The 23,498-nt window shown below is 42.9% G+C and overlaps 1 protein-coding gene across 6 annotated transcripts in view; it reads left to right on the top strand.

Moving 5' to 3' along the window:
* ELF2 (E74 like ETS transcription factor 2) overlaps positions 1–22,359 on the top strand; it is a 40,210-nt gene extending 17,851 nt beyond the window's left edge. For 3 of the 6 annotated variants that reach the window (XM_068942081.1, XM_009689309.2, XM_009689310.2), the window contains exons 4-9: positions 10,109–10,222; positions 11,036–11,209; positions 14,665–14,751; positions 19,311–19,503; positions 19,893–20,246; positions 20,660–22,359. In XM_068942081.1, coding sequence (XP_068798182.1) covers positions 10,109–10,222; positions 11,036–11,209; positions 14,665–14,751; positions 19,311–19,503; positions 19,893–20,246; positions 20,660–21,287 — 1,550 coding nt within the window. In that variant the 3' untranslated portion in view covers positions 21,288–22,359. Of the gene's footprint in view, positions 1–3,267; positions 3,404–6,766; positions 9,297–10,108; positions 10,223–11,035; positions 11,210–14,664; positions 14,752–19,310; positions 19,504–19,892; positions 20,247–20,659 lie in introns of those variants that run through there. The other 3 variants (XM_068942084.1, XM_068942082.1, XM_068942083.1) reach the window with 3 other exon arrangements.
* The last annotated feature ends 1,139 nt before the right edge of the window (positions 22,360–23,498 follow it).

The raw sequence follows: 23,498 nt of genomic DNA, 5'->3' as shown, positions 1-23,498 counted from the left end.
CTGAGGGGGACCTTATCGCATATGAGTTGATAGATATTTTGCTCCTCTGCCTATCCATGTAGGGGGACATAATTTACTCGGGTGTTTCTGTTGTCCAAGTTCCTTCGCTACCGAAGACTCTGACCTGCACAGACCCTGACCTGCACAGGGTCTGTGCCAGCTAAAATGCACTTGCTTTGTATTGTCTTGAAATTACATACAGCCTCTCACTTAACTGCGTTCATGTGTGTCAAAAGCGTAGTTGTGGATAATGGCTTTCCAGCATAATAGAGCGTGTTATATTTTTTTGTTTTCTCTTTTGGGAGGGGGCAGCTAGTAGATTCAGCATGCGATGAGCACATAGGTCTACCTGAAAGAAACCCAACTGTCTTGCCAGCTGAGTCTCTGTGTAGTCTAACATTAAAAAAAGACAGTAGGCTAATAAATATTTTCCTGCCTGACGATAAACTTGCTGGTCAGGGATCGTTCTGTGTTTCTATATAATGTTTTTCTTTTTAATCACACAGAGAAACAGAAGTTAATTTGCAATTTCATGTGGTCCTGTTACATCATAGTAAGTCGTCTTTGGCTCTCTGGGTCTCCCTCCACTCTTTTTCAAAGTCAGTATTGTACCTCTCTTTGGTAGCCTTCTGCCTCAAAAAGGAGGCTTTAAAAGGGAGATTTTAAAAAGTTAAGTGCACCTTTACTCTCTGCCCTATTGACTATGTTTTTTCCTGAAGTTGTAAGATTTTATTAGCATTACAAATCAATTAATGTTCAGCATAAGAGTGGAAATCGTACAGTTTAAACACATGGAAATACAGAACTCCTGGGGAAAATCACATTCCTCCTTAAAGACAGTGTAATATGCTTTAATATTGTACTTTGACAATACTTGTATAATAAGTTGGCTATAGGACAAAATATGATCACTCCACAGATTTATTGCAATTGTTTAGATTGCAGTCTTTAAAGTGCATAGGCTTTAACTTTTTTCAACTGACTGGAGTCCTTTGGGAGTCCAGTGACGATACTCTCTGTCTGATCAGACAGTGAAGAATTACAATAATGCATGCAGCTGTTCCAGTCTGTTCCATGCAAATTGGCAAACATAAAGACTGTGCTAGCAATAGTAAATTAATGCCAGTTAGGAAGGTGGTGTTTAAACCTGCAGCTTGACATTTTATACTTTCTTCTTTAATCCTTTTGGACACACACTCTTGGTCAAAAATTACCTACACAAACAATTTTAAAACAGCTGTTCTGAAAGTCCACATCTCTTAGGCAAAAACTCAGTCTGCTTGCAGGTAGTAAAGGGAACAACTTGGATATGAGTCAAAGGCTTGCTGTTGGCAACTGTGAAAGTTGCAGTCAGTAAACCTCCTCACTGAATTACATGCCTAAGAGTAAGGCAACCAACTATGAGTGCATCTTTTGCAGAGTACAGGAACGTGAACTCTTATTGACACAGGCCCAGATCTTCAAAGGTGTTTAGTGTTTCAGTGCACCCTTTGATCTGGACCTATTCTGCCAAACCATTTTACGTGTATCTTACTGCTGTGGACCTAACCACTCGAAGAGAAGCGTGGGTAAATGTTCGTGCACAAGAATAATTCTAATTGTTAGCAACAGCAGGCACTCAAGGCTAATAGTGACATAATACATACCCAGTACTGAAATAATTTAATGTATGTAAGCTGAATCTGCAGCATTGTTCTCCCCAAATTTACTCTGTGAGGCTTCCATTTCAACTTGAGTTTTTCTTTTTCTTTTAAATAAACTACTATGATGTTTCAGTGCGCATTTAAGAATGTGCCCATTCCAAATGTCTTTGCTTGTCCTTGGGCTTGTCTCCACTAGAAGAATTTCTGCTGGAGAATACAGCAGAGTCCCCTAGTGGAAATATGCTGACGGAAGGAATTTTTCCAACATCCCTATTCCACCTCTCGGAATAACATAAGCTGACAGGAGCGCTCTGCTGTTGGCAAAGCTGTATCTACACGAGAGCCGTTTGCCGTCACAGTTGGCTAGAGAGCGCCTTTTTTGTCCATGCTCCTGGCTGCAAAGAGCTCTGCTGGCAAAACTTTAGCACAGACCTAGCCTTAGATATCACAGCTTGAATGTGAAAATGAACAATCTCCCTTGCAGGTCTCATTCATAATCTGATGAGATAATGAACAGCTGTTACTCCTTAGAGCGAGAAATAAATGAGTGCAGTCTATGCGAGTTATCTAAGTGTATATAAATGTTGTCATTAAGTTGCTGTTGAAAAGCTTGAGAGTTGTGGTGGGAATATGATCTGTCAAAAGTATTTGAGGTACTGAGTTTACTGGTTCAGGTGATTTTGTGATTTCTATGCTGGGGGGTGGGGAGATGCTTCTAACTACTACTTCTCTAGAGCCTAGGACTACTAAAATTGAGGGTGGAAGAGGGACCCCTTTTTATTGGAGTGATGCATCTTTGGTGCCCTCACTCCACTCTGGTGTGGCGTGCGGACACTGCTGCGTGCAGGGGCATCTCACTTTTGGAACACAAAGGGGCTGCTCGATCTGTCTAAGGCCCAGGATGATTTAAAAAGACAGGTCATGTCAGGTGTGTGGGGCATTAATGAAGGCGTCTCGAGGTGTGATCTCTATGCCTAGCTCCGTTCATGATGTACTTTGCTGCTCTTGGTGTCTCAGCTGCTTGCGTGCAGCTATCCAGGTTTCCCCCGGAGCAGTGCAGGGACGCGACCGGCCGGAGAGAGCAGTGCGTTTCCCTGAGGAGCGGCTGTGCGTGGCTGCTGCTGGGCTCTGCAGGCGCAGGAAGCGCCGTTACTGGAGCAGGTTGTCCTTCAGAGGCGAGGGAGCACAAGGATAATCCGTTCCTTCAAAAAACCAAAGTGACCCCCGCCAAAATCCGCCCGAGGCTAGACGTGGCGAGCGCTGGGGCCTCTTGCTAATTGGCAAGAGGCAGCGAGCGGTCCCCTGCGGGGGCGGCGGCTGGACGGCGCTCGGAGGAGCCGGGAGGTTTCTCCCAGGCCCGCGGCGGGAGCGGGCAGCGCCAGCGCCGCCGCCGAGCAAACTTCTCGGCGCGCCCCGGCGGCGGCGGGGGGGCCCGGCGGCTCCCGGCCCGCGGGCGGCCCCGCGCGGCGGCGGCGGCGGCGGCGCGGCACTTCCTGTCTGGGGCCGGCGGCGGAAGGATCGCGCGCGCCGCCCCGCAGGAAGCGCTCCCGCCGCCGCGCCGCGCCGTGCCGTGGCGCTGCCGGTGCTGCTGCCGCTGCCGCCCGCGGGAGCGCGCCCCGCCGCGCGCCCCCGCCCGCCCGCCGGCCCCGCGCGCGCGGCGCGCCCCCGCCGCTCAATGTGAAGCCGCTCCGGCCGCGTAAACATGGCGACCTCCGTGCATGAGGGGCCCACCAACCAGCTCGACCTGCTCATCCGCGCCGGTAAGCCAAGCCGCCGCCGCGCAGCCGCCCCGCCCCGCGCCGCGGGCACCGCCGCCCGCCCGCCGCCGCGCACGCCTGGCTGCGGCGGCGGCGGCCGGGAAGTAATGGAGGGCGATCAGGAAGTGATCGCCGGCGGCGCGGCGCGGCGGGCCCGGGCACCTGCCCCCTGCCCCGGCGGCGCGGGAAGTAGCGGCGGGGCGGGCGGGCAACCAGGAAGTGCGCGTGGCGGTGGTGGCGGCGGCTGTCTGGCTGTCCGCCCGTCCCGACCCGACCCGACCCGACCCTCTCCTCCCGCCGCCGCCGCCACGCTGTCCGCGCAGGCAGGCCCCGCACCGCCGCGCCGGGGCGCTGCAGCCCCTCCCCCACCCGGTGCCCTTTTAAACTCCCCGGTGGCGGCGGGGGGCGGGGCGGCGGCGGGGCCGCGGCCCACGTGTGCGGCGGGGGGGGGGCGGCGCGGCGCCCCTCCCCCACCCGCGCGCCGTAGCGGAAGCGCCGCGCTCCCCCGGGGCGGCGGGCGCGGGGGAGTGACGGGCGCCGCGCGCCAATGAGCGGGCGCCGCCGGCGGGAGCCGGGGCGCGGGGCGGGGCGGCGGCGGGCGGCGGCCAATGGGCGCGCGGCGGGCGGGCGGCTCGGCGCGGGCGCGGGCGCGGCGCTGGCAGCGGCGCGTAAACACGGAAGCGGCGGCGCGGCGCGGTGGCGCCCCACGTGGGCGGGGCGGGGCGGCCCACGTGGGCGGGGCGGGGCCGCCCCACGCGCCCGCCGGTGGTGCTCACTGGGTTTTCCTTAAGCGCGGCACTTGCCCGGGTTAATTATTGACAACGTTATACTGCTCTCAAACGCAAGGAGAGGCAACGCAAAATCTGGAGTCCGGCACAAAAGCCTTTATTGGCCGTGATTTTTTGTCTCTGCAGCACGGGTCTGCTTTTTTTTTTAAGCGGTCGTTGGAGTCATACGTAGAAGTACAGTCTGTAGTATTGAAGGTAGCAAATTGCACACCTGATGTGTACAGGCTAGCAAATTGAATGTATACCTTAGTTTTAGTTTTGTATTATGTTTGATGGCTACATGATGTTAGCTTCACATGGGTGCGAATTGTAGAAACGTGCTCCGGAACTGAAAACGCAGAATACGTCATGAGCGTTCAACGTTCTTCTGTGCGCAGTGAAAAAGAGAGTTTAACTTCATCAGTAGAACTCGCTTGCTACCCACCAAAATATTCTGTGTAAAACGGTCATCTGAAATCTCTGATTTCTGTAGGTCTTGTTGCTGCAGGAGGTTTCAGTTAGTCAGTTTTTACTTTTGATTGTCAATGGGTAGAGAACTTCGAAGTAGTTGGTTGTTGTCTCAACCGCTCCTTAAGTCGCTCTAACGAGACTGCTTGTGGTCATCTGAGCCAACTCTTAGATAAGTAAGAACTGACCTTTGTATTGCTTTTTCTAATGTCCTTAGCCTGGCTAACTTAATGGTATTTCCTTTTCTTTTGATATTTGCATTCCAGTGTGGGATATGGATACTTACACGCATCTACTATTCCCATCATCATACTGTCAGGACACCATATCTGTTTACTTACTTGTGTATGTATGTAGATGGTATTGTGTGGGTTTAAGAGAGGAATCCTTTATCCTGAGGGATTGCGCTGAATATGCCTTGTTTCTTTCTATATCTCATGGCCTCAATGTTGAGAAAACTTCAGTGTTTGATAGCTATGGGAGGAAAGCTGGGGGGGCAAAGTTGTTCCCACTTAAGGTTGTCTTAATTCCTGGTTGTAAAAGCAACTCTTATGTGACTTTAAAAAGATAGGCTTTTAAAAAATAATAATTCAAAAAATCTCTCAATATTGGCCTGATAACGTGAAGCACAGCAGGAAGCAGGTATTTTAAGATAACTGCTCTTGTCTTTGTTATCAGTTGCCGGTATGCAGTGGGATTATTTATCACCCTTACAGTCTCTTTGCCTGAAAATCTTTGGAACTAGCAAAGCCTGACGAGGGACTTCAGAGTATTCACAAAACCAAGGAATTGCCCTTCAGCTGCTGAGCGAATCAGTGGGCTAAAAATATGCCCTTTTCCAGTGACTTGCTGTGTATAGAAGGATTCTAGGTATTACATGTAGTGGCAATTAAAATAAGACTTAAGCACTGGTACTGCCTTACGCTACTGCTTATTGTGGTCTTTAAAATGCTGAGCTAAAGCAAGCATGTGAACGCCAGCAAACTTCAAAGAAGTGTGTTAGAAGTGTGTAATGTATAGTTATTCTTGACTGACTTCCATGCTTGGAATTGTGAATTCTTCGTTACAGCATTGCTCTAGTTGCCTGATAGTATTAAAGGCTAAGCTATTGTAAATCAGGTGCCACAGTTAAGTGTTGACCTTGTAAATGCAGGCGGTCATAGCCCTTCAGATAAAGACAGGGGGCTGTACTGCAGTTTTGAAAAGTAACGCTGACAATTTCAGTCCATTTTTCCACTCTCTGATGGCTCCCTTTAGTTGGTTTTGTTACTCTTCTTTCATGTTAAAACTAGGAGCATTGTTACAAAATTGATACAATGCCAGTATTCTGTTCTGTAGTGCTGAAGTACAGCCCTGTCAGACTTAATTACCAAGTTTGGTATTTTGTAACAGCTGTTGAGAGCCTTGAATAATCTACTGTACACACTTTGTTTAGAAAGATGGAAGTGGAGCTAGAAGACATTAGGTCAACACTGAAGAGAGACATCGGCTAGCCTAGTAAACTGCCTGCTTTTTAGAAGTCAAAATTATTTTCTTTTCCAGTGGAAAGATGCTTTTTTATAAGGTGGTCCTTAAGTTTTCTGCACAAAACAGATTAGAAGGCTTAAGAGTTTTTATAAACTGTTTTAAGAAATGCCGAAGAATCAGATTGCTTCATAAAAGGAGCAAAGCAAGATTAAATTTTAGGGTTAAAAGACCCGAAAGGGAAAAAGTGGTCATGTTAGCTCTAAAGTGTTCTGGATTGGTAAGCTTCAGTTCTCATCCTCCTCAGTTACCAAAGTTTGGAAAACTTAACTGTCATTTAGTGACCTATTTTGCTTGTTTTGGGCAAGCAGTAGTTCTTCCTATCTTCCTAAATTGTCTCTGTAAGGCAAGAGAGTTAAATCTGAAGTTGTTTACTCAAGCAATAGAATTGTTTTTAGTTTTGGGAGTCTTTAATGTGTACACAGTGGTGCCGTGGTTCACAGTGTAAAGGTAATAGAAAATTTCTGAATCAGACGTTTTTGAGGTAATGGTCACAATATGTAATGATAACGTAATGATAAACCTTATTTCTTGGTTTAAAAAATTGTTGCCCACTATGAAACTGTGCTTGAGTATCACAACCTTGGATGTGCTGAAAGATGATGAAGATTGCTGTGATGATACAAGCTTGTACAATGAAAGGCACTGCATAGCAAATACCATTTAATGATTTTCCGCAGTGGAGTCTTTTAACTGAAGCTAGCTTTTTTATTGAAGAACCCTGCTCGTTTGGTTTTCCTTCTTCCCTTGTGATTATCTTGAGCAGTACTGCAAATTGTCATGATACAAGTGCAATGTAATTGATGTTACTTCTTTATCTAACTGATGATGCTTCTTTATCTAGTTGTCTTCAAGAACAGCCTACTGGATTTTGCTTGTCCATCCGCTGTTTCAGAGAACGCTTCTGGCTTGTTCCCCCTTTCCTTCACGATCTTCTTCTAGCTCTGTTTTTCCACCACTATGTATAGCTTGTGAATGGGCACTTGGACTTGCTATGCTCCACTGCTTAGACGTTTTCTAGAGTGGCGAAATGACATTTTCTGTAAAATTTCATATTGAGAGATGAATTTACACTCTTCTTTTCCAAATGTGTTGGTGCAGTAATGTTGCCGCAGCACAACTGAAAACTGTCGCCATGCTGACTGGGTAGACTAATGCTTCTAAGACCAAAACCCTGGAATGGCTACAGAGCAGGCGTAACTAGTTGGGAAGACTTCAAATTTGGTGATAGCCCTCATTTTAACGAGTGCTTTAATAGATGTCTTTCTGGCAACATTAGGTTAGTTTAACTGTTGTGATCGACAGACAGCATGTGTTTTGTTCCAGCCAAAGCAGAAGTGTTGTTATCTCTTTTTCTTTCGTGTTTTTTAAATGGCAATTTTAGTGGGGTCTGAAGTATAAAATGTTGAAAAAGCATCTGTGCAGTTCATATTTGCATGTGTCAGAAGGTATCTGAAGAACGGGTAATTCTTTTTTTCTCAGAGGTGGCATGGTTACGTTGATCAAAGATCAGGTGGCTCCTTTGCACGCTCGCTCCGTTGGAAAGGAGTCGCAGCCGCCTTTGATGCTGGGGGGTTGCGTCTCCTTGCAGCCTGCTCTGGCTCCTAATCAGGACAGCATAACGTTGGAAAGATACAAAGCTGACTTTAAACCATCGTTTTGCCTTCTTCCTGCTCTGTGCCAAGTACCTCTTATTTGTGGTGCAGCATCTAGACTGTTCCATACAGGAAATGCTTTACAACCTTGGATGTGAGGTAGAAAAGTTGTGCATGTTTATAAGCAGTTAGGTGTGGATGGCTTTGGTAAGCTAATTCAGTAATTTATTACTTGAATTCCTCAACAGTTGTTTCGGTTTCTTTACAGAAGTCGTTTATATGCAGAACGTGATATTTTCAAGGAAACAAGCTAACTAGTTATGCCCAAAATGGTAACCAGCAGAAACAAAACGGAAAATTGTACAGCTCTCCATTAAGGATGGTGAGGGGGAAAGGCTTTGTTGAGCCTCTTTAAATCTTTTTTATACTCTAGTTCAATAACGCGCTTAATGCTGACTTGGGATTTCTGGTTTCAGTATTGGTGCAGAAATAACGTATTTATAAAGGCTAACTGAATATCGTTTCTGTATTCTGATGATCAGTGGAAAGTTTCATGTGGTAGATGAGGGGAAACTTTGTCAGCGACTTCTGTACAGCTGAAGCTCCCCTTTAGAAAGGAGAATGTTTAGGTGGAGGATTTGCTGCAAGGCCGTCGGCTTCAGTGGAGGCGTTGGGTGCCTGGCTCGGCCCGGCCCCGAATGGGCGTAGGGGCAGCACCCCGGAGCTGCCGCTGGGGCAGGGGGTCTTGGGGGCAGAAGACTCTTCTACCGAGTGCCACCGCTTGCCTGGGAAGGGAGCCTGGAATAGAGACCCAGCCTTTTAGCACGGTTCTCTATGCTCAGATAGGCTTTTATTCTTCCCCGCTGCAGCAGGAAAGCGGTGGTGGGATGTCAGCGTTATCAGGCCTCTGCTGTCCCGCAAGATAAAGCCCCTCAATGGTGTCCGAGAGCAGGGCTGAGGCAGAAGCCTCAGCAGCCAGCTGGTGGGCAGCTGGGCTGTTTCAGCCAGGCGTCTCGTTCACCCAGGATTTTGCATTTGTGTGTCGTCTTGATTTTGTTCGCTTTTGCCTTCTGGTGTATGTGTTTAGTTTACTGGCTAGTAGGTTTTTGGTAATTTTTAATCCTTGCTTTTCGACAGGATTAAACTGGAATATGGTAGAGAGACTTTTTCCCCTGCATACCCACATGTCTCTTGTGTTTTCTTCTGGCAAAAAACTAATGCTTAGTACTATTTTCTCTGCTTTTTGCTAAAGAAATGTCAGGTTATTTCTTAGACGTTTTCAGTAACAGGATAGGTGCCTTGAAGTTCCCGTAGAGAATTATACTGAATCCTCTTTAGTGCAGTGACGCCGGAGATAGGTGACCCTGCTTACGCTAAAGATAGATTTACTCAGATGTTGGCTGCCTTGCTGGAACAGTTCAGCTTTGAGCAGATTGCCATAAATGGAAAGAGCAACTGGAGAGAGACGAGTACCTTGGGGAGAGTGTACATGATGTGCAACAGGTGTTCCTGGAGTCGCCGGTTCTGAAAACCTTTTCAAGGGTGAGGACTGTAGAGTTGGCCTTGAATAGGATTATAGTTTTAATTGAAAATTTGGATTTTTTTTTTTTTTAATGCTCCCACTGTGTACAAGTTGCTGTAATCTGCCCTCTAACAAAATTTAAATGTGTTCTTTTCTCGAGGTTATTTTCAATTATTTTTGAGTCATAACTTGGTTTTTTTAAACTTTCAGAACTTAAAAGAATCCAGAGGATTTTGCGTTCTTTCCTCAGCTATCGCTTAAAAAGTCTCTGCATAGTGTGGTGAATGCTTTGCGTTTTGTTTTCAACAAACAAGCCTCCTAAACCCAACTTGCAGATATATTTAATGTCAGGAAATGAGACCGGATATCTCTAGTTTGCAAGCTAATCTTGTATTTATATTTTTCTATCCAAATAGACTGAAAATCTGAAGAGAGGTGACCTTTAGATTTCAATGGGATATTACTTGGAGATGGGACTACTTCTCTCCACCACTGTGTTAATTTTTAGCCATCTTCATTATAATCTCGTTTGTTCTTGTTAAAGTGAAGGCAGAAGACAAGTCCCCAAAGTGTGCTTCCATAAGCTCTTGATCACTAGGAGAAGTGGGGAGCTCGGATGCAAACCAGAAATCTAGCCTACAAAATGGTGGTGTTGGTTCTGCTTGTCGTGTCTGTCTGTACCCTCCTGTCAACAGAAACGTTTAAGGTGTAAAGACACGAGTCAGTTTTGGGGTCTTGATGTTTAAGATTGGCTAGTGCTGTTGTACAGCAGTACCTGTGGACTTTGTTATATAAATAATCTGGTCTCCTTATATTTTGTATTATTTTACAGTGGAAGCATCAGTCCATGGAAGTAATGTACACTGCACAGATAAGACAATTGAAGCTGCAGAGGCCTTGCTTCATATGGAGTCTCCTACCTGCCTGAGAGATGCCAGGAGTCCTGGTACGTCAAGCACAGTTCCTGCTCCATGAGCAGTTTCTCCCTCCACCAGTTTGTACAACAAGTGAATGGGAAACCTTCTTGTGTATAGAGCTGTATGTGATTTAAAACATTTGCTTGCTTATTCCGAAGCTGCTGGTCCGCTTGAATTTTGTGTGAATGCCTCATCCTGTAACAAGCATACTTTAGATGATTTCATTTCTCTGAGAGAGGTTGTTGGATATAAGTACTTGAACTATTATTACACATCTGAAATGGACTCATTATTTTATATTGCTAAAACAAACAGTTAATTTAAGGAAAAATGGTATCTCTATCTGTTTTTCTATTTTAGTGCATTTAAATATTCTCTCAATGTTGCAAAGTATTATGAGTTTAAAAAATGAAAATTAATATTGATGATTCCTTTAACTTGCTGTTGCTTTTGAAGTTACTTAACTTACGTTGGCTAGAATAACGTTCAAACTGTAACTTGAAAGCCACAAAATAGGAAATGGAGGTTGAAGTGGATTCCATTCAGTTGTTTGGTCATTTAGGATCAGAGATTGAGCTCTAATTTGTTTAATTTAAAGTTGAGTTTAATTCTAAAGAATACTGCTCTATGATACCTGTTTGTCCTATTCCTAACAATACTCACGGGTATGTGCATGTTTTGGATGTGGATTGATTTTCTAGGTGACAGATTGTTAGTACTGAGTCTTGCTAGGCTGTTTAATATGCTTTATTTAAAATAATTTCATGTAAGTATGATAAAATAGTTAGGTAGAAACTTTGTCATATACTCTTATTTGGTTTTTTTCCCCCTCCCCCACATAGTGGAAGTTTTTGTCCCTCCTTGTGTGTCAACCCCAGAATTTATCCATGCTGCCATGAGACCTGATGTGATCACAGAAACTGTGGTAGAGGTATCAACAGAGGAATCTGAACCGATGGATGCATCTCCTGTTCCGACATCCCCTGATATCCATGAACCAATGAAAAAGAAAAAAGGTATACGTGGCTCTTCGTAGCAGCAATCTCAAAATCTATTTCTGATGTGCCCCGCTGTGGATGGTGCGGTTGATACTGGTGCAGATAGGTTAGATTATCTGATTTTTCTACTCCTATAATAATGCAACGTAAATGAACTCTGAAATGGGAGCTCTTAGAGAATGAATGTGCAACAAAACAGAGAAAACGACAAGCAGAAGGATGCGGTTCACCAAACCATAAAGGAAAAGGGTTTTTTTGTGTTGTTTTTCTGTTTGTTTTTATTAAGCAAGATTTGGGGAATGGAGGGAAGGTAAAGAAGGCTTCAAAGAGGACGTGGGGGAGGGAAGTAAGTGTTTGTTTCCTGAAAAATGAATATATTTGTAGAGGGGGTGGTCTCAGGGATTTTTTTTTTTTTTTTGAGGAAAAGGCAGGATTTCATCCTGCCTTTGGATGTCCTTTGGACATTTGGATCTTGCTAATAGGCACGAACAATTACTCCTGGATCATCTTATGTCTTACGTCCAATTTCAAGTATTTCAAATGCTAGAAGTCCAGGCAACTATGAGAAGAAATAACATCTGCTGAGAACATCAGAAGTTATGTAGGGGGTAAGAACTGTAATATGTGTATTATCAGGAGGTGCTTCACTGAATGGTGTTTGTGGTGGGACCCTGGAGTCGTAGCAAGAAACACCAGACCTCTTCTCTTCCTTGGGCCGAAGTTCTCAGCTTATGTCATTTTTCTAAGATGCTACAACCAAACTGGTGGTAGCTTCCCCATACTGGTTTTATTAACTAATGGTTTTCTGCAGTGAATATATTTTATAGAATGTTCTTAACTACTGCAGCCTTGAGGAGAAAAAGCATTTTGTGAGAGCCAGTTCTACAATAAATTCTGCATATGCCACAATAGTTATACTTCAATTACTTTATTGCTATCCAGTAGCAAATGAAAAGTCAAATCTAGAACACTCTGCATATTACACCTTCATTGTCCAAATGTCAGCATTGTCGAAGCTAAGTTGTGTTCTTTAAGCTGCCTTTGCCAGCTCACAGGATTACGAGGCAGAGGGATTTTGCGTGTGTATGTGCATGCACGTGCTGATTACTTGAATGGGTTGGGTGGCTGTTAATGGAAAAAACCTTGAATAACCTTGAGGCAGTCGACAGTGGTTGTACACGCTTTGGGATTTTCTGCTTATGGAACGTCTCTTCCTGCTTTCAGTTTTGCCAGCTTTGTTGCCCCGTTTCTCTATGCATTTGATGATTTAGCTGTTGCCTTCTGCAAAGTAACTAAGCAAGCTGTGGTGTCCACAGTGGTGTTTTTAAGATAGGAGCTTGAAAGTACTTCAAGGAATCCCTGCTTTTGCCTAGGGGGATGCTGCTATGTTCTTACAGCATTCTGAAAACTTCTAAAGTCCCTTACTGCCCCAGCTGAGGGAGAGCTTCAGTGTCAGCAGGCTATTTTTATTTTTTTTTTATTTTTTTTTGGAGGTGGGGGAATTTGATAGTAATGGGGTAGCGTTTATCGCAGTGTTTTTCTTTGACTGTGACTAAACAGCCAGTGATACTCCCCCAGTGTGTGACTCTTGTAGTTACTCTAGAAGTAAGTAACTTTTGGACTCTACAAGAAGCTTTTGGACAGTAAATACTCACTGTGAACTATAACTCCATTTTCTTACTGCAATTGTTAATTAATCTGCAGCTTTATAAATGTTAACTTACAAACCCATAAATCAGTTTACAAGATAAACACAGTATCTTCCTGGTAAGAGAGGTATCTTATTTGTCTGATTGGCATGTTTTGAAGGACAAACTATTCAGAGCAGTGCTTGAGATCTAAGTGTTGAGCAGCCAAATGAGATTGCTGTTAAAGGCTGGCAGCGGCTGAGGTTTCTCTCTGGTCTAGCAGCCTTTTTAAAGGCACCAATATAATTCCCATAACCCTAGGAATATTGTTTTATGAGAGCTTCCAGACATGCAACGATGGAGTATTTGCTTGTAATTTAGGAAAAAAAATGCAAGGTAGTGGCAAAACAGTGTAAATCTAAGCTCTACTAGGATTCGATTTCAAATGAACCCGTATAAAAATGGATATGCAGACTCGGATACCCAGACAACTGTAGCTCTACTGCAAATGACATTAGGCAAGAACATCACGATGAAAAAGTTGTAGTGGCTGTGGGCATGCGCTGGATTAAACTATTTGTTTGTTTTTCCACTCCCTGCTTGAATGGTCATCGCTGGCAGGTTATGTTACAGGGCTGTGCTCACCATGTTCTGAAATGTTGTGAAGGATATTTTGTATGTATTTTTTTTCCCATTACAGAGGGTCCAAATGCCTGCTTTTTAAGTATAAAAGGTCATTCAGCCATAGTTATGGAGCCATAACTTTAGTCTTTGTAACTAATGACTGTTAAAATCCAGTATTTAATGAAGAGTGTTGTTCATCAGGCAAAATTAGTGCTCTTATGCCTGAGGCAGGAGAGTTAAATCGTTGCTGTTTTCCCTTAACTGCAAGCAGGAGCACGGACTGTTTACAGTCAGCTGCCGAGGGGTGTGATCCTCTTCCCTGCTTGGGCCTGTTTACCTTGAGGTCACCGAAGTGTAAAAGGATCAAGAAGCCGCAGGTCCTGCCGGGAGAGGATTTCCCTGGCACAGGAGCTCAGGCAGCTCAAAGCCTGCCTCTGGGGAGTCTCCCTCCTAAGCCGCCTTGCAGGAGGGCAGGGGGCAGGAGGCGTGCGGGAGCTGCCTGGCGGGAGGCGTGCGGCGGGCAGGAGGCGTGCGGAGGCCCCAGCAGTGCGCGGGGGTCCGGGCGGGCCTGCGCTCAGCGGGCAGCGTAGCTGAAATGAACAGATGCAGTGTTTGTGGTTAGCTTCAAGTGATACTTAGGTTTACATCACATAAAGGAGTGTTTGATGCATTGGCGATTTCAGAATAGTTTCTACTCTGAAAACGTATTTTCCTCGTTACTTGCTTCGTAATGAAAGGACGGTGATCCTGTCAGTAGGATATGTTCACAAGGGGACACATGGGTAGAGTTTTTTTTTTTTTTAAAGACTGTTTTTCCTATACGTGCAAAAAAGTACAGTTTTGGTTGTAAATTTTCTTAGGAAAACTGGTGCTTAGATTAACACACACATACTAGAATATCAAAAACAAAGCAGGAGGAGTAATACATTCCATAGTAAAACAGACACTGAAGTGAAAGCGTGCAAATATGTTTGGCGATTACATCACCTAACGTTAGCTCATCTGAAACGGAACTAAATCTGCTTATGAAATAAGCAAACAAATGAGGAATTACGTTGAATATATAGTAGTAGTAATCTAGGAATTTAAATTTATCCATTCCCTTAGCAAGGAAGTGGCAAAAAAAAATTGTATGATCTGCTTCTTTCAGGAGAGTCAAACTGTGAAATACTTTGATTCTGTGTATGTTTAATACTTTTTATATTTTCTTTTTATGTGCAGCTGGCCGTAAACCAAAGACCCAACAATCAGCTATTTCCGATGGGTCTCCGGATCTGGGTATAAAGAAGAAACCTAGAGAAGGCAAAGGTATATTGTTCTCTTTATTGAATCTTGAAGCTTATGCAGTGTATTTATATTGTATATGTTACTGGAAAAATACAGATCTTGGAAAGTTTGGGGGCTGAGTTCCCGCTGACTTTGTTAGAGCTTTAATTTTATTTCAAGTCTTCAGACTTGGTTATACAGGATGTAGCACAAGGTTGTGCGCAACCACTCTATAAGTGCCTGATAATGCACTCTGCAGTTAGTAAGCTTTCTGCATTCTCATCTTCATTGGAGTTATATTTATTGGGTCATGCTGTCTCTTGTGGTGCATGTCAGCTTGTTGCTAGATACATAATTTGTTAAGCTGCCACTGAAAGGCCTGTTGTCAAGTAGAAGCAGCTTATAAACGTTTTTAATGATGGTGGCTGAAAACATATTTTCTTAATTGATTCACAAACTTCAGTTGGAATATGTTGCTTGACTAATAGATTCAGTTTGGCATAAAGGGAAACAAAAATGATGGTCTGCTTCTTTAGTGATTGAGTGAGGAGCTTTTGCAGGAGGGCTATACTTTCCTGATGTTTCTTTTGATGAATAGTCTGTCCTTTTTTGGTCTCCAAGCTGCTGCCCTTCACACAGCAGACAGCCCAGTGCTTGTAAACCTTTGCTCACAGGTTGCCGTTGAAGTGGAGTACAGTGTATCAGCTCTTCCTCTGGTCATCAGTGAAGAACGTGGATCTCTTTTTCCCTTTACTGCACAAAAAGCTGTTTGGTGATGTTCCTACATCTAGGCGAGACACCGTTTTGGTGACTTTTAGGACCAGCCTAACGGCTGAGGGAGTGTGCAGTTGTCAGCCTGAGCACTACTATTTTGGGATTCATCGGAAACCAAGACTTTTGTTGTTTACATAATTCTTCATCAGGGTATAGCTCTTGAGTCATCATGTTTGTGTGTAGGCCAAGGAAGAATGAGACTGACATTGTGCAGGTGTTAGCTTATGAAAATGAATACAAAAAGTAACTGTAAACTTCTCTGTATCGGCCACTATTACTTCTTCGGTTTTGGGTGTAGCAGTGGACCTTAATGATGATCACAGATCTCTACATCTGGTGTGCTTAAAAGTACATCTGGTTTGATTTTCTTTTTTCTTTTTTTCTTTTTTTTCAGTATTCTTAAAGGCTTCTTAGCCATCTTCCTAACTGGTTTCATGATTACAGCTTTCCGTTATCTGAAGAGTACTTGCGAAATGTGCTAGTTCCTAGTTTGCTGCACCGTGATTCTTAAAAAGGAGGCCTGCATTTCTCTCATCTAGTTTTTGTCTCTTATTAGCAATTTCTCTCTGTAGCTATTTGGTTTATGAGGTAGGAGATGTTACTGACTTTTTTAAACTTCTGCTGGCCATTTAAATGATCTGTTTATGTCTCTTGTCCTCACAAGGTATCTCATTACATATTTTAAACTACAGCTAGCATAAAGCAGATTTTTTTTTCTTAATGTAGGCTAGCTTAATGTCCTACAAAATGTCTTATAACTGGATTTCTTTTTCTGTTGTTTATTTTAAAAATTACTTGCAAATATAAGCTACTTTTCCAAAAAGGATGCTGCATGTAAAAACAGGAACTATTCCTAGAGCGCAGTACCATCAGTGGAGTTAAGTCATGGGGGAGAGACATGACAGCTGATTGTGCACCTTTGGGAAGGGGATTGCTCTTTGTCCTTGTGGATACTCATTCCCAGGTGCATCCCTGATGCTTTCTGGTGCAAAGAAAGCAGCTGTAAATCTGATGTAGTTGGCCTCTTGCGTTCCTTATGCAAGAGGAACTGAGTATGTATCGTTACTATTAAGTGGAATAGAAGTACTGTCATTGCTTCCAGCACAGAGGAATAGCAGTTTAGGCTTGGTTTCTTTTTCCGTATTGTTTTTTCCTGCTTTGCTTTAATACTGCTTTGCTTTAATACTGGAGGCAGATAGCATAAAGCTGCCGGGGATTTTCCCTTCAGTTGGAGGGAGCAAAGTTGGCCTTAAGCCTCTCCGCATAGATGCTGGTACCAATGTGACAGATTGTTGACACGCAGAGTACCTTGTATCATTCACATACTTTCTGGCCGTTAATCCTTCTATTTTGAGACTGCAGCTAACATTCTTAAATAGCTGGCAGTTGTAATGATCAACTAACCACCAAAATTGTGTTTCTATGTGCGCAATCTATTCTGTATTGAAGCTAAAATAGGTAATAATCATGTCTAGCTCCTCAGTGCCGGCTTACAGCAATCAGTTAGCTTGAGACCTTTCAGAGAGGAGATGACAACTGTATATTATTAAAGAAGACTTCTGTCTTCCTAGCAAGGTGCAATGCATGTTTATGTCTACCAGACTGGACTTTCTAACGCTTAAGGGTGGCATGAACGTAAATCTGTTCAGATAATATGTTTTACAACCATGTCTTTTTCTTCCTCAGGTGCCTGTATGCTTGGGTTCATTGAATTAGGAAAGTTTGTGTTTTTAGGAGAAAGGATTTTGAAAATGATTCAAAATTGTATTAAGCATTTCTAAAATCAGCTTTGTGTTAATGCATGGTAGCTACAGCTGGCTGGCACAGCAGTATAACGGTAATATCATTGGGTCTTCTGGCATGGTACGTGGTTTCTAAGTAGTCTAGCTATTCCCCACTCCTCCTGTGGAAAAAACCTGCTATTTGGGTCAATGTAGACTACGATGGAAAAGGAAGAACTGTTGAGTCAGCAGCACTGTTCCTGCAGAAGAGTGAAGCACTTTAGGGAATGTTTTTTTCTTGAAGTTCCTGTTCACTTCCTGATGCTGAAGTTCACTTTTAATTCTGCAGAGAATCTGTTGCAGATCTATAGCATTTGGCAGTGAACCCAGAAGTTCTATTTCTGATGAGCTAAAGAAAAAAACAAACTGGATTACTTCCAAGGAATACTCTGCAAATTAATATTTTTTCTGTGGTAAACGTCTTACTGATCTGAGAACTTACTGATCTTTTTGTCAGGTGCAGTTACGAGGAGTTGTAACACTTAGCATGCAACAAACAGTACATTGAGCCAGGAAGCGTAAGCTTATTCTGACTTGAGAAATGAAATGAGAGGAATGATATTAAAAAGTTGCAAGAGTATATTTTGTCAAAATTATCCTTTCCTTCCTTAAGATACAGAGTTGAGATTATCTAGGATGATTCCTGGGTTCTCTTCTTGACTATTTCCTCATATAGGTCAAAATCAAATGTCTCTGAAATCCACTGGAAGGTGGATTTTTGGTAGCTCTTGGGTTAGTACCTACTGTTTATTGGACCACTTAGTAAAATACGTTTATTCTCTCTATATGAGGTGGTCTTCCGGAAGATGGAAACTCTTAACTTGTCTCTTTTGAGGCTTTTCAAGAACAGCTGACTTCTTGGAGTGTGTGACAGCACTCTTTAACCTGTCTTAATATATTTGTAATTGTCTTCATCATGGCTTAACAAATGCTGTGCTGGGCCACCATATCTCAGGAATTAATGATCTTCTTGCACTTTTTTATTTAGACCTCGGCATCCAATGGGTTTGGAAGCATGGTCAAGTGAAGAATGGGGAGTAAAATTTTGAGGTTATTTTAACTCTTTTAGCTGTGTCTCCGTTCTTCCTTCTCAGATCTCTTTAGGAATCCTTTCTAACGATACAAATTGGAATGTGATGGGGTTTGTTTGTTTGTTTTTGTTTTTTCCTGCATCTCTACCCCTCTTCCTAGATGCAGATGGTATAGCCATAGTCCAAACATCCTCCCTCTTGTTTTGTTTCATGTCATCCTGCTATTCATCACCATAAATCTCATCTCGAGACTCCTCTGGTGGAAATGGTGTACCTCTGGAGTATCTGAGAAGCACATTGAATTCTTCTCTAGGCCGACTTCATTCTGCACTGTTATGTCCCTTGTTACAGAAAGGTCCTTGGCATTTTTACCATAGGAACGCTTGTAGGATGTAATTGGAATGGCTTGGCACCTGGAAGAGCGCTGGTCACTCTGCGACATCTATTTGGGAAGGGTCAGAACAGGGAGGGTGTCACCAAAAAATGTGAGAGTCTCTGATACTGATGTCCTGTCAAAGTAAGCGGGAGGTTATCGTACAGTGCAAGGAGCCTTATCACAGTTTGAGATGGTTTGTTGTTGACGGTAGTATGTACTATTAAATATTTTTAACCCCCTGTCCTTCACCATCTTAAAATGCACTGGCATTTCAATTCCCTGATAAGAGAACATGAGAAATTTTTTTCTGAGTTCCTATCTTGTCCCTGCTGAGGAGCTGTAGGTTGTAGTGACTTGGTGCTCCCTTCCACACTTTATTTGAAGAACTGAGAGTGGGCGCTGTGTTGAAGAGGCTCCTGTGCTATACAGCCGAACACTTGGATTATCTTCTTTCAGAATGTAAATATTTATGGAAGTTTTACGCAACTTTTATCAGAACGCATACTTGCCCGTTGCTTTAAATACCATCCTCTGTGTAGCATTTGCTTTTAATATAGGTCATTCAGCGTTACTTATGTATGGAGAGTTTGCTGGTAGTAAAAGTAGATTTCTAATATCTAAATGCTTTCTAATTGTCAGGAAATACAACGTACTTATGGGAATTTCTTCTGGACCTTCTCCAGGACAAAAATACTTGTCCTCGATATATTAAATGGACTCAGCGAGAGAAGGGCATCTTTAAACTTGTGGACTCAAAAGCTGTCTCCAAACTATGGGGAAAACACAAAAACAAACCTGACATGAACTATGAGACTATGGGAAGAGCCCTGAGGTAAGCTCCATTAATACTTAAATTGTCTACTGTAATTTTAAATCTAATTCTTATTGTTACCTGTAGAAATAATAAAATGTCTGAGATTTTAAAATTTTATATACTTGCTGACTTGGCTGTTTATGAGGCATCAGAGCGTTGCAGTTCCTCTTGCTTTTTATGTCACCAGTTAATTTGCTATTTAAAATTGCAAGTCCGTGTTTAAAAAGTCAGAGGTTTTTTTCAGCTAGATGCTTGAAATACTTTGCCAATATGTTCTGACAGCTTCTTTCCACTGCTTCTCATATTGTAGGTATTACTGTGGTTACTTTGGATTTTCTTGTTAGCGTAGAAAGAGTTTTTCTTTAAAAACTATCACTGTGTCAGTTACTACTTATTTGTACTTGCAGATATTACTATCAAAGAGGAATCCTTGCAAAAGTTGAGGGACAGAGGCTTGTTTATCAGTTTAAGGAGATGCCGAAAAACATAGTTGTCATAGATGATGACAAAAGTGAATCCTGCAATGAAGATTTGTCGATGCCTACAGATGAAAAGTCATTGGAGAGAGTGTCATTATCTGCTGAAAACCTTTTAAAAGCTGCAACCTCTGCCCGTGGGGGGAAAAATTCCTCTCAGTTAAGCTGTACCAGAACAGAAAAAACAGTCACCAGAGTTGTGAACATTGCCTCCCCAGTGCATGATACGTCGTCGTCTCGTCCCTCAACTACCACTACTACTGTCCCAGCATCAACAGCTCCCAGGTTGGTATTACTGTAGCTGGGGCTTGTAATGTGCTGAATTTTTTGGTTAAGAGCTGTTTTACAGTTTGTGGTTTTATGCTTTAAATGTTGGAAGTCATTTATGATTTGCAATCAACAGTGTAACGTGGCACAATCCTGTGAAAGTCTAGTCAATTGTCTGTCAATGTGCTTGCCCTCAAGCATATTTTAAAATTATGTGGGGGGGGGGGGGGAAAGAGATATGAATGCTAAACTTCTGACCTCCAATTGCTAGATGCACAGAAAGGTGTTTTTTTTTTTTTTTTTTAAACAGCCGAGTAAAATTCTGTAAATGCTAAATTTCGTCTGTCCTTGTTTTGTCTGTCCTGTCCAGCCCTAATGACGTCCCGTGTTTTGGCTTAAATACATCTTTTTTTATTATTATTATTTTGCAGGACTGTACGTGTGGCAATGCAAGTGCCTGTTGTAATGACCTCTCTGGGACAGAAAATTTCAACCGTGGCAGTACAGTCAGTCAATGCAGGGTCACCATTAATAACCAACACAAGTCCAACAACAGCAACAACTCCAAAGGTAGTAATCCAGACAATCCCTACTGTGATGCCAACCTCTGCTGAAAATGGAGACAAAATCACAATGCAGCCTGCCAAAATCATTACTATCCCTGCCACACAACTTACGCAGTGTCAGTTGCAAACAAAAACGGGCCTCACTGGGTCAGGGAGTATTAATATCGTTGGAACACCCTTGGCTGTAAGAGCACTAACCCCGGTGTCTATAGCTCATGGGACACCAGTAATGAGACTATCGGTGCCCGCTCAGCAGGCATCTGGCCAGACTCCTCCCAGGGTTATTAGTGCAGTTATAAAAAGTCCAGAAGTTAAATCAGACACAGCAGCTTTAAAACAGGAACGTGAAGTGAAAACACTGCAACTTGTACAAGAAGAGAAGCCAGCAGACGGAGGCAAGACTGTGACCCATGTTGTAGTAGTTAGTACACCCTCAGCCATTGCTCTTCCTGTAACAATGAAAACAGAAGGAATCATAACGTGCGAGAAATGAAGAACAGGTCGCTTCCAACATGGACTTCTAGACTGCTATTGTTTTGAGTATACTGACATAATTTGGGGGAGGGAAGTGGATGTGATCACCAAGTAGAAAAGGAGAGTTTTGAAATGTTAATAAACATGCGTATGTTGAAGACTTACTGGAAAAAAAATTATTTTCCCGTGTTTCAGTGGGATTGGAACCACATTGATATGCTGACAGAAACTGCCTCTTCCAGTTGGGAAACAGCTGAACCTGTGGAGAAGGAAAGTTAGAGGGACTGAAAAGGGACCAAACAGTTCACTACGTTATCAAGTTACACTAAGATCTGGAACACTAAGAGTTGTGTGAGAGGTTTTGCCTTGGTTTAATTTTCAGGGGGAGAGGAAAGTCTCTTTGTTACAAATGGCAAATTTGATGCATTTTATATGCATACCAGCAATTACTACTGTGTGCCCACAGTACTCAACTGGTGCTATGTGAAAAACTCTTGCTACTAGGTATTCTAGAATGTGAAATAAAGGAGAAGATTAAAGAGCTTCTAAAACAAGACAGAGACCTAGAGGGATTTTTGTATCATACAGCTTAAGCAGATTTAAAATGAAAGCCTTAGACTGATTTTCAGTTATCTTTCTTGAAATAAGCTAATGGCTTGTTTGTGTAAAGCTTTTTTATTAAGACAAATTTTTTAAAAATCTTGTACCTAGCACAGTATTGTTATAGAATTACATGTAACATATTTTGTATGGTAGTCTGTCTAAATTTCTTAATTGTGGACAAAATAGCGGCAGGCTTTTGGCCTTTTGCTATAACATGCCTGTGTCTCTCACTTAGCCTTGACATCTGTGCATACATTTCAGTTTCAGCTCTACTCTTGTCACTTGAAAGGTCACACCCAGCATGAACTTTTGTCAGGTAGTTTTAAACCTGTAAATTTTTTTAGTTGAAGTTAAGAGGGAAGTACCAGTGTTCAGAATGAACTATAATAGTTTGTATATTCAACATTTGAAGTATATTCTATTTTGTTGTACTCTTGTTTCAAAGTGTATTCAAGTAGGTTTTACTGAAATATAGAAATGAAATTTAATTGTTTGGTCTGCTTTTTTTCTCTCTGTTTCAATCTGTTGACCCACTTTTCTGCTTCTTTGAAATCTTCCAGGCATTCAGCCTAAGGTAGCTGATATACTGTGGAAATTTGGAACTTCTCACTACTCCAAATAGCTGACTCCCAACTCCTCCACACAGTGTACTGAAATAGTTATCATTGAAGTATCTGAGCAGCTTGCAGTAGCTGGTGAGGTAACTTCTGACAAGGGTCCAGTTCTCTTACCCTTTTTTCAGGATGGTGAACATTCACAGTGTTCTTGCCCTGAGGCTATTCACATGAGTACTTGTGGCGAGACTTGAGTTGCTTGAGAAGTTGCTGCCCCCAGCTGAGAGGTGATCACTTTGTGTGCACTCCCGATGGTTTTAATGCAAAGAACACCAGGTTTGCTTAAATCATGCTGAGAGTCGATACGAACTTGCGCTATGGGAAGTAGTTAGTTGTCCTCCAGCTACACCTTAGATTCTTACAGCTGCACCGCAAAGACAAGGTGGAAATGAAGAGACTTGGGTACTCTAGTGTACTCTTCTCTGTGGCTATCTGATAGAGGCGGGCAGAAAGTACTGGTAGGTAGAAGCTCTGAAAAAGGAGAAATACTGAGTTATGCTGCTGGTCCTTTATCACTGACACTTCCAACTGTTAAAACTTTGGATTCAGCATAGATGCATGATCTTAGGTAGATGTTAATTTCTCAATGGAGTAAGTATCTAAATGGATTTTCTATTTATAGTTGCACTTAAGTTACTTCAGGGTGAAGTGAGGGTGAGAACACACAGTACACTAATTTCTCCATAGTTACAGTCCATGTGCAAGAGCTTGCCTTAAAATAGATGCAAGGGAGCTTACCCTGTTTTCATCTAGGTCCCCAGACAGTTACACAGCAGTCATGACAAAAGCAGCACATCAGTTTGCAAGTACCCAGATGCGCAGTGGCACCCCCAGTTCTTTGCAAAATGTTCTGGAAATTCTTTGTAGGAGGGACTCTCAGGTAATCTTGAAGTAATTCAAGCCTAAATGACTGCTTAAGTACCTCATACTTGGCGGAACAGTTTTCACAGAAATCTGGAACTGAGATCTTAAGTAATGATAAAGAAGGCCAAAATTAAGTGCTTGTACTGAAG

This window comes from Struthio camelus, chromosome 4 (assembly GCF_040807025.1).
Source record: "Struthio camelus isolate bStrCam1 chromosome 4, bStrCam1.hap1, whole genome shotgun sequence".
Classification (NCBI taxonomy): Eukaryota; Metazoa; Chordata; class Aves; order Struthioniformes; family Struthionidae; genus Struthio; species Struthio camelus.
This window is presented reverse-complemented; position numbering and strand designations above follow the sequence as displayed.